At 47.2% G+C, this 10,430-nt stretch overlaps 1 protein-coding gene across 1 annotated transcript; it reads right to left on the minus strand.

The window, feature by feature from the left end:
• Nucleotides 1–6,189: 6,189 nt before the first annotated feature.
• LOC139274037 (octapeptide-repeat protein T2-like) lies at nt 6,190–10,121 on the minus strand. The gene is made up of 3 exons (XM_070891091.1): nt 10,029–10,121; nt 7,836–8,068; nt 6,190–6,604 (listed from the first exon to the last, which is right to left on the minus strand). Exons 1-3 carry the CDS (start codon nt 10,119–10,121, stop codon nt 6,190–6,192), a joined length of 741 nt encoding a protein of 246 aa, XP_070747192.1.
• Between the last annotated feature and the right edge of the window lie 309 nt (nt 10,122–10,430).

The raw sequence follows: 10,430 nt of genomic DNA on the forward strand, positions 1-10,430 counted from the left end.
CGTCTTATCTGCCTGAATCTTTTCCCCTGAGACTTTCCCCTTTCTTTTCCTCTGAGTCTTTTACATTGAGTCTTTTCCCCTGCGTCTTTTCCCCTGGGCCTTTTCCCCGGGGTCATTTCCCCTCTGTCTTTTCCCTTGAGTCTTTTACCCTGGGTCTTTTTCCCGGGTCTTCTTTACTGGGTGTTTTCCTCTGGGGCTTTTCCCAGCGCCTTTACACCTGGATCTTTTCGCCTAGTTCTTTAAGCTTGATCTTTTTCCCAGTATCTTTTCCCTGTGGCTTTTCCCCAGTGTCTTCACCCTGGGTCTTTTCTCCCGGGTCTTTTCCCGTGGGTCTTTTCCCCTGGATCTTTTCCCCTGTGTCTTTTTCCCAGTATCTTTTCCCCTGGGGCTTTTCCCCAGGGTCTTTTCTCTTGGGCCTTTTCACTTGGGTCTTTTCCCCTCAGTCTTTTACTTTGGGTCTTTTCCCTTTAGACTTTTCCCCTGCGCCTTTTCCCCTGGGTCTTTTTCCCTGCATCTTTTCCCCTGGGTCTTTTCCGCTAGGTCTTTTCCCAGCGTCTTTAACCCTAGGTCTATTCCCCTGGTTCTTTTCCCTTGGGTCTTTTCTCCTGCATCTTTTCCCCTGTGTCTTTTTTCCTCAATCTTTTTCCCGAGGTCATTTCTTTGAGTCGTTTTCCCTGCGTCTTTTCCCCTGAGTCTTTAGCCCTGAGTCTTTGCCCCTGAGTCTTTTTTCCTTGGGCTTATCCTATGGGTCTTTTCCCCTCAGTTTTTAACTTTGGTCTTTTTCCCCGGTATCATTTCCTCTGGGACTTTTCCCCAGGGCCTTTTCCTCTGGGTCTTTTCCCCTGATGCTTTTTCCCAAGGTATTTTTCTCAGCGTCTAATCCCTGGGATTTTTACACTCGATCATTTCCCCTGGGTCAATTTCCCTGGGTCTTTTCCACAGGTCTTTTCCATTGGGACTTTTCCCCTGGGTCCTTTCTTCTGGGTGTTTTTTCCTGTGTCTTTTTCCTTGAGTATTTTACCCTGGGTCTTTTCCCCCGGGTATTTTTCAACTGGGTCTTTTTCCCGGGTCTTTTCCCTCTGTCTTTTCCCCTTGTCTTTTGCTGCGTCTTTTCCACTGGAACTTTTCCCTGGGTCTTTTTCCCTGCATCTTTTCCCCTGGGTCTTTTTCCCTGGGTGTTTTTACCTGCGTCTTTTCCCCTGGGTCTATTCCCCGGGTCTTTTTCCCGGTTTCTTTCCTCCTGGGTTTATTCCCTGGGTCATTTATCCTGCGTCTTATCTGCCTGAATCTTTTCCCCTGAGACTTTCCCCTTTCTTTTCCTCTGAGTCTTTTACATTGAGTCTTTTCCCCTGCGTCTTTTCCCCTGGGCCTTTTCCCCGGGGTCATTTCCCCTCTGTCTTTTCCCTTGAGTCTTTTACCCTGGGTCTTTTTCCCGGGTCTTCTTCACTGGGTGTTTTCCTCTGGGGCTTTTCCCAGCGCCTTTACACCTGGATCTTTTCGCCTAGTTCTTTAAGCTTGATCTTTTTCCCAGTATATTTTCCCTGTGGCTTTTCCCCAGTGTCTTTACCCTGGGTCTTTTCTCCCGGGTCTTTTCCCGTGGGTCTTTTCCCCTGGATCTTTTCCCCTGTGTCTTTTTCCCAGTATCTTTTCCCCTGGGGCTTTTCCCCAGGGTCTTTTCCCTTGGGCCTTTTCACTTGGGTCTTTTCCCCTCAGTCTTTTACTTTGGGTCTTTTCCCTTTAGACTTTTTCCCTGCGCCTTTTCCCCTGGGTCTTTTTCCCTGCATCTTTTCCCCTGGGTCTTTTCCACTCGGTCTTTTCCCAGCGTCTTTAACCCTAGGTCTATTCCCCTGGTTCTTTTCCCTTGGGTCTTTTCTCCTGCATCTTTTCCCCTGTGTCTTTTTTCCTCAATCTTTTTCCCTAGGTCATTTCTTTGAGTCGTTTCCCCTGCGTCTTTTCCCCTGAGTCTTTAGCCCTGAGTCTTTGCCCCTGAGTCTTTTTTCCTTGGGCTTATCCTATGGGTCTTTTCCCCTCAGTTTTTAACCTTGGTCTTTTTCCCCGGTATCATTTCCTCTGGGACTTTTCCCCAGGGCCTTTTCCTCTGGGTCTTTTCCCCTGATGCTTTTTCCCAAGGTATTTTTCTCAGCGTCTAATCCCTGGGATTTTTACACTCGATCATTTCCCCTGGGTCTATTTCCCTGGGTCTTTTCCACAGGTCTTTTCCCCTGGGTCTTTTTACCTGTGTCTTTACGCTTGGTCCTTTTTCCAGTATCTTTTCCCCAAGGTTTTTTTTCCTGCGTCTGTTCCCCTGGGTCTTTTTCCCCTGGGCCTATTCCCCTGATTCAACTTTCCTGGGACATTTCCCCTGGGATGTTTCCCCTGTGTCTTTACACCTGGGTTTATTCCCTGGGTCTTTTATCCTGCGTCTTTTCCCCCTGAGTCTTTCCCCCTGAGTCTTTGCCCTGGGTCTGTTCCCCTGGGTCATTTCTCCTGGTTCTTTTCCTCTGAGTCTTTTCCCCTGAGTCTTTTCCCCAGAGGCTCTGCCCCTAAGTCTTTTCCCCTGTGTCTGATTTTGGGTCTTTTCATTTGAGTCTTTTTCTCTGACACTTTTATCCTGAGTCTTTTCCCCTGGGTCTTTTTCCCTGAGTCTATTCCCCTGTGTCTTTTCTCCTCGGTCTTTTCTCTGAGTCTTTTCCCCTGAGTCTTTGCCCTTGGGTCTTTTCCCCTTATTTTGGGTCTGTTCTTCTAAGTCTTTCCTCCTGGGTATTTTTCACCTGGGTCTTTTCCCTTGTGTCTTTTTCCCTGTTGTTTTGCATGGGTCTATTCCCCTGGGTCTTTTCCCTTAGGACTTTTCCCTTGAGTCTTTTCCACTGTGTCTTTTCTCTGGGTCTTTTTCCCTGGGTCTTTTCCCCTGGTCTTTTGCCTGGGTCTTTTCCCTTGAGTCTTTTCCCCTGCGCCTTTTCCACTGAATCTTTTCCCCTGAGTCTTTCCCCTGGGTCTTTTCCTCTGAGTCTTTTCCCCTGAGTCTTTTCCCCTGGGTCTTTCTCTCTGAGTCTTTTCCCCTGCGTCTTTTCCTCTGAGTCCTTTCCCCTGAGGCTTTGCCCCTGGATCTTTTCCCCTATGTTTTTTTTGGGTCTGTTCCTCTATTTCTTTTCTCCTGGGTATTTTCCCCTGGGTCTTTTTCCCTGGGTCTATTCCCCTGTGTCTTTTCTCCTTGGTCTTTTCTCTGAGTCATTTCCCCTGAGTCTTTGCCCTTGGGTCTTTTCCCCTTATTTTGCGTCTGTTCTTCTAAGTCTTTCCTCCTGGGTATTTTTCACCTGGGTCTTTTCCCTTGTGTCTTTTTCCCTGTTGTTTTGCATGGGTCTTTTCCTCTGGGTCTTTTCCCCTGATGCTTGTTCCCCAGGTATTTTTCCCAGTGTCTTTTCACTGGGACTTTCACACTTGGTCTTTTCCCTTGGGTCTATTCCCCTGATTCATTTGTCCTCAGTCTTTTATCCTACGTCTTTACCACAGGAGTTTTTCCCCCTGAGTCTTTTCCCCTGGGCTTTTTCCTCTGAATCTTTTCCCATGAGTCATTTCCCCTGGGTCTTTGCCCCTGGGTCTTTTCCCCGTGTCTTATTTTGGTTCTTTTCCTTTGAGTCTTTTCCTCTGAATCTTTTCCCCTGGCACTTTTCCCCTGAGTCTTTTCTTCTTAGTCTTTTCACCCGCATATTTTTCACCTGGGTCTTTTCCCCTGGGTCTTTTCCTCTGGGTCTTTTACCTTGAGTTTTTTCCCCTGGGTCTTTTACCCCGGGTCTATTCCCCTGTGTCTTTTCTCCTCGGGCTTTTCCCCTGGGTCTTTTCCCTTAGGACATTTCCCTTAAGTCTTTGCCCCTGGGTCTTTTCCCCTTATTTTGGGTCTGTTCCTCTAAGCTTTTGCTTATGGGTATTTTTCACCTGGGTCTTTTCCCCCGCATCTTTTCCCCCGGGTCTATTCCCCTGGGTCTTTTCTCGTGGGTCTATTCCCCTGGGTCTTTTCCCTTAGGACTTTTCCCTTGAGTCTTTTCTGCTGTGTCTTTTCCCTGGGTCTTTTTCCCTGGGTCTTTTCCCCTGGTCTTTTGCCTGGGTCTTTTCCCATGAGTCTTTTCCGCTGCGCCTTTTCCACTGAATCTTTTCCGCTGAGTCTTTCCCCTGGGTCTTTCCCCCTGAGTCTTTTCCTCTGGGTCTTTTCCTATGTGTCTTTTCCCCTGAGTCTTTGCCCCTGGGACTTTTCCCCTGTGTTTTTTTGGGGTCTGTTCCACTATTTCTTTTCCCCTGGGCCTTTTCCTCTGAATCTTTTCCCCTGAGTCATTTCCCCTGGCTCTTTTCATCCCGTTGTTTTTTCATGGGTCTATTTCCCTTGGGAGTTTTCCCCTGAGTCTTTTCCCCTGAGTCTTTGCCCCTGTGTCTTTGCCCCTGTGTCTTATTTTGGGTATTTTCCTCTAAGTCTTTGCCCCTGGGTCTTTTCCCTTGTGTCTTATTTTGGGTATTTTCCTCTAAGTCTTTTCCCCTGAGTCTTTTCCCCTGAGGCTTTGCCCCTGGGTCTTTTCCCCTGTGTCTTATTTTGGGTTTTTTCCTTTGAGTCTTTTCCTCTGAGTCTTTTCCCCTGGCACTTTACCCCTGAGTATTTTCTTCTAAGTCTTTTCCCCTGCATATTTTTCACCTGGGTCTTTTACCCTGGGTCTTTTTTCTCTGGGTCTTTTCCCTTGAGTCTTTTCCCCTGGGTCTTTTTCCCCGTGTCTATTCCCCTATGTCTTTTCTCCGAGGGCTTTTCCCCTGGGTCTTTTCCCTTAGGACTTTTCCCCTTTTCCCTTGAGTCTTTGCCCCTGGGTCTTTTCCCCTTATTTTGGGTCTGTTCCTCTAAGCCTTTGCTCCTGGGTATTTTTCACCTGGGTCTTTTCCCTGCGTCTTTTCCCCTGGGTCTATTCCCCTGGGTCTTTTCTTGTGGGTCTATTCCCCTGGGTCTTTTTCCGTGGTCTTTTGGCTGGGTCTTTCCTCCTGGGTCTTTTACCCTGCGTATTATCCCCCTGAATCTTTTCCCCTGAGTCTTTCCCCTGGTCTTTTCCAATGGGCATTTTCCCTCGGTCTTTTCCACTGGGCCATTTCCCGTATGTCTTTTTCCTTGAGTCTTTTACCCTGGGTCTTTTTCCCGAGTCTTCTTCCCTGGGTGTTTTCCTCTGGGGCTTTTCCCAACACCTTTAATGCTGGACTTTTCCCCTGGATTTTTAACCTTGGTCTTTTCCCCAGTGTCTTTTTCCCTGGGTCTTTTCTCCCGGGACTTTTCCCCTGGGTCTTTTCCCCTGGATCTTTTCCCCTGTACCTTTTTCCCAGTATCTTTTCCCCTGGGGTTTTTACCCAGGGTCTTTTCCTCTGGGTCTTTTCTCCTGATGCTTTGTCCCAAGGTATTTTTCCCAGCGTCTTATCCCTAGGATTTTTACACTCGGTCATTTCCGCTGGGTCTATTCCCCTATGTCTTTATGCTTGGTCCTTTTTCCAGTATCTTTTCCCCAACGTTTTTTTTACTGCATCTTTTCCCCTGGTTCTTTTTCCCCTGGATCTATTCACAGAATTCAACTTTCCTTGGGACTTTTCCCCTGGGATATTTCCCCTGTGTCTTTACACCTGGGTTTATTCCCTGGATCTTTTATCCCGCGTCTTTTCCCCCTGAGTCTTTCCCCCTGAGTCTTTAGCACTGGGTCTTTTCCCCTGAGTCTTTTTCCCTTGGTCTTTAACCTGGGTCTCTTTCCCAGTATCATTTCCCAGGGGCTTTTCCCCAGGGTCTTTTCCTCTGGGTCTTTTCCCCTGATGCTTTTTCCCGAGGTATTTTTCCCAGCGTCTTATCCCTGGGATTTTTACACTCGGTCATTTCCCCTGGGTCTATTCCCCTGGGTCTTTTCCCCAGGTCTTATCCTCTGGGTCTTTTTCACTATGTCTTTACGCTTGGTCTTTTATTCCAGTTTCTTTTCCCCAAGGTTTTTTTTCCTGCGTCTTTTCCCCTGGTTCTTTTTCCCCTGGGTCTTTTTCACTATGTCTTTACGCTTGGTCTTTTATTCCAGTTTCTTTTCCCCAAGGTTTTTTTTCCTGCGTCTTTTCCCCTGGTTCTTTTTCCCCTGGGTCTATTCCCCTAATTCAACTTTCCTGGGACATTTCCCCTGGGATGTTTCCCCTGTGTCTTTACACCTGGGTTAATTCCCTGGGTCTTTTATCCTGCGTCTTTTCCCCCTGAGTCTTTCCCCCTGAGTCTTTGCCCTGGGTCTTTTCCCCTGGGTCATTTCCCCTGGTTCTTTTCCTCTGAGTCTTTTCCGCAGAAGCTTTGCCCCTGGGTCTTTTCCCCTGTGTCTGATTTTGGGTCTTTTCCTTTAAGTCTTTTCCCCTGCCACTTTTATCCTGAGTCTTTTCCCCTGGGTCTTTTTCCCCGGGTCTATTCCCCTGTGTCTTTTCTCCTAGGTCATTTCTCTGAGTCTTTTCCCCTGAGTCTTTTCCCCTGATTCTTTGCCCTTGGGTCTTTTCCTCGTATTTTGGGTCTGTTCCACAAAGTCTTTCCTCGTGGGTATTTTTCACCTGGGTCTTTCTCCTTGTGTCTTTTTCCCTGTTGTTTTACCTGGGTCTTTTCCCCTGCGTTTTTCCCCTGATGCCTGTTCCCCAGGTATTTTTCACAGTATCTTTTAACTGGGACTTTTACACTTGTTCTTTTCCATTGGGTTTATTCCCTGATTAAATTGTCCTCGGTCTTTTATCCTGCTTCTTTACCCCTTGAGTTTTTCCCCTGAGTCTTTTCCCCTGGGTCTTTTCCTCTGAGTCTTTTTCCCTGAGTCTTTTCCCCTGGGTCTTTTCTTCCAGTTGTTTTTTCCTGGGTCTATTTCCCTTGGGTCTTTTCCCCTGTGTCTTTTCCCCTGAGTCTTTGCCCCTGGGTCTTTTCCCCTGTGTCTTATTTGCGTCTTTTCCTTTGAGTCTTTTCATCTAAGTCTTTTCCCCTGCATATTTTTCACCTGGGTCTTTTCCCCTGGGTCTTTTCTCCTGGGTCTTTTCCCTTGAGTCTTTTTCCCTGGCTCTTTTTCCCCGGGTCTATTCCCCTGCGTCTTTTCTCCTTGGGCATTTCCCGGGGGTCTTTTCTCTTCGGACTTTTCCCTTGAATCTTTTCACCTGGGTCTTTTCCCCTGCGTCTTTTCCCCCGAGTCTATTCCCCTGGGTCTTTCCCCATGGTTTTTTCCCCTGGATCTTTTCCTTCGGACTTTTCACTTGAGTCTTTTCCGCTGTGTCCTTTCCCTGGGTCTTATCCCCTGGGTCTTTTCCCCTGGATATTTTCCTCTGTATCTTTTTCCCACTATCATTTCCCCTGGGGCTTTTCCCCAGTGTCTTTTCCTCTGGGTCTTTTCCCCTGATGCTTTGTCCCGAGGTATTTTTCCTAGCGTCCTATCCCGGGGATTTTTACATTCGGTCATTTCCCCTGGGTCTATTCCCCTGGGTCTTTCCCCTGGGTCTTTTCCCCTTGGTCTTTTTCCCTATGTCTTTACGCTTGGTCCTTTTTCCAGTATCTTTTCCCCAACGTTTTTTTTCCTGCGTCTTTTCCCCTGGGTCTTTTTCCCCTGGGTCTATTCGCCTGATTCAACTTTCCTTGGGACTTTTCCCCTGGGATGTTTCCCCTGTGTCTTTACACATGGGTTTATTCCCTGGGTCATTTCCCCTGGTTCTTTTCCGCTGAGTCTTTTCCCTGAGTCTTTTCCCCAGAGGCTTTGCCCCTGGGTCTTTTCCCCTGTGTCTGATTTTGGGTCTTTTCCTTTGAGTCTTTTCCCCTGCCACTTTTATCCTGAGTCTTTTACCCTGGGTCTTTTTCCCCGGGTCTATTCCCCTGTGTCTTTTCTCCAAGGTCATTTCTCTGAGTCTTTTCCCCTGAGTCTTTTTTCCTGATTCTTTGCCCTTGGGTCTTTTCCTCGTATTTTGGGTCTGTTCCACTAAGTCTTTCCTCGTGGGTATTTTTCACCAGGGTCTTTCTCCTTGTACTTTTCCCTGTTGTTTTACCTGGGTCTTTTCCCCTGCGTTTTTCCCCTGATGCCTGTTCCCCAGGTATTTTTCACAGTATCTTTTAACTGGGACTTTTACACTTGTTCTTTTCCATTGGGTTTATTCCCTGATTAATTTGTCCTCGGTTTTTATCCTGCGTCTTTACCCCTTGAGTTTTTCCCCCTGAGTCTTTTCCCCTGGGTCTTTTCCTCTGAGTCTTTTTCCCTGAGTCTTTTCCCCTGGGTCTTTTCTTCCAGTTGTTTTTTCCTGGGTTTATTTCCCTTGGGTCTTTTCCCCTGTGTCTTTTCCCCTGAGTCTTTGCCCCTGGGTCTTTTCCCCGTGTCTCATTTTGGGTCTTTTCCTTTGAGTCTTTTCCCCTGCATATTTTTCACCTGGGTCTTTTCCCCTGGGTCTTTTCCCTTGAGTCTTTTTCCCTGGCTCTTTTTCCCCGGGTCTATTCCCCTGCGTCTTTTTTCCTTGGGCATTTCCCGGGGGTCTTTTCTCTTCGGACTTTTCCCTTGAATCTTTTCACCTGGGTCTTTTCCCCTGCGTCTGATTTTGGGTCTTTTCCTTTGAGTCTTTTCCCCTGCCACTTTTATCCTGAGTCTTTTACCCTGGGTCTTTTTCCCCGGGTCTATTCCCCTGTGTCTTTTCTCCTAGGTCATTTCTCTGAGTCTTTTCCCCTGAGTCTTTTTTCCTGATTCTTTGCCCTTGGGTCTTTTCCTCGTATTTTGGGTCTGTTCCACTAATTCTTTCCTCGTGGGTATTTTTCACTTGGGTCTTTCTCCTTGTGTCTTTTTCCCTGTTGTTTTACCTGGGTCTTTTCCCCTGCGTTTTTCCCCTGATGCCTGTTCCCCAGGTATTTTTCACAGTATCTTTTAACTGGGACTTTTACACTTGTTCTTTTCCATTGGGTTTATTCCCTGATTAATTTGTCCTCAGTTTTTATCCTGCGTCTTTACCCCATGAGTTTTTCCCCCTGAATCTTTTCCCCTGGGTCTTTTCCTCTGAGTCTTTTTCCCTGAGTCTTTTCCCCTGGGTATTTTCTTCCAGTTGTTTTTTCCTGGGTTTATTTCCCTTGGGTCTTTTCCCCTGTGTCTTTTCCCCTGAGTCTTTGCCCCTGGGTCTTTTCCCCGTGTCTTATTTTGGGTCTTTTCCTTTGAGTCTTTTCATCTAAGTCTTTTCCCCTGCATATTTTTCACCTGGGTCTTTTCCCCTGGGTCTTTTCCCTTGAGTCTTTTTCCCTGGCTCTTTTTCCCCGGGTCTATTCCCCTGCGTCTTTTTTCCTTGGGCATTTCCCGGGGGTCTTTTCTCTTCGGACTTTTCCCTTGAATCTTTTCACCTGGGTCTTTTCCCCTGCGTCTGATTTTGGGTCTTTTCCTTTGAGTCTTTTCCCCTGCCACTTTTATCCTGAGTCTTTTACCCTGGGTCTTTTTCCCCGGGTCTATTCCCCTGTGTCTTTTCTCCTAGGTCATTTCTCTGAGTCTTTTCCCCTGAGTCTTTTTTCCTGATTCTTTGCCCTTGGGTCTTTTCCTCGTATTTTGGGTCTGTTCTACTAAATCTTTCCTCGTGGGTATTTTTCACTTGGGTCTTTCTCCTTGTGTCTTTTTCCCTGTTGTTTTACCTGGGTCTTTTCCCCTGCGTTTTTCCCCTGATGCCTGTTCCCCAGGTATTTTTCACAGTATCTTTTAACTGGGACTTTTACACTTGTTCTTTTCCATTGTGTTTATTCCCTGATTAATTTGTCCTCGGTTTTTATCCTGCGTCTTCACCCCTTGAGTTTTTCCCCCTGAGTCTTTTCCCCTGGGTCTTTTCCTCTGAGTCTTTTTCCCTGAGTCTTTTCCCCTGGGTCTTTTCTTCCAGTTGTTTTTTCCTGGGTTTATTTCCCTTGGGTCTTTTCCCCTGTGTCTTTTCCCCTGAGTCTTTGCCCCTGGATCTTTTCCCCGTGTCTTATTTTGGGTCTTTTCCTTTGAGTCTTTTCATCTAAGTCTTTTCCCCTGCATATTTTTCACCTGGGTCTTTTCCCCTGGGTCTTTTCCCTTGAGTCTTTTTCCCTGGCTCTTTTTCCCCGGGTCTATTCTCCTGCGTCTTTTATCCTTGGGCATTTCCCGGGGGTCTTTTCTCTTCGGACTTTTCCCTTGAATCTTTTCACCTGGGTCTTTTCCCCTGCGTCTTTTCCCCCGAGTCTATTCCCCTGGGTCTTTTCCCATGGTTTTTTCCCCTGGGTCTTTTCCCTTCGGACTTTTCACTTGAGTCTTTTCCGCTGTGTCCTTTCCCTGGGTCTTATCCCCTGGGTCTTTTCCCCTGGATCTTTTCCTCTGTACCTTTTTTACCACTATCTTTTCCCCTGGGGCTTTTCCCCAGGGTCTTTTCCTCTGGGTCTTTTCCCCTGATGCTTTGTCCCGAGGTATTTT

This window comes from Pristiophorus japonicus, chromosome 9 (genome assembly GCF_044704955.1).
Source record: "Pristiophorus japonicus isolate sPriJap1 chromosome 9, sPriJap1.hap1, whole genome shotgun sequence".
Classification (NCBI taxonomy): domain Eukaryota; kingdom Metazoa; phylum Chordata; class Chondrichthyes; family Pristiophoridae; genus Pristiophorus; species Pristiophorus japonicus.

Bases quoted from the DNA above. Each gene is read 5' to 3' on its own strand.
- LOC139274037 (XM_070891091.1), bottom strand. From the start codon at position 10,121: ATGCCCAAGGATAAAAGACGCAGGAGAATAGACCCGGGGAAAAAGAGC. The intron at 8,069-10,028 runs GTGAAAAATATG...CCTGGGGAACAG, and splicing joins ACCCAGGGGAAAAGACCCAG to GCATCAGGGGAAAAACGCAG. The intron at 6,605-7,835 runs GTAAAAGACTCA...GTAAAACAACAG, and splicing joins CCCGGGGAAAAAGACCCAGG to GGAAAAAGACACAAGGAGAA.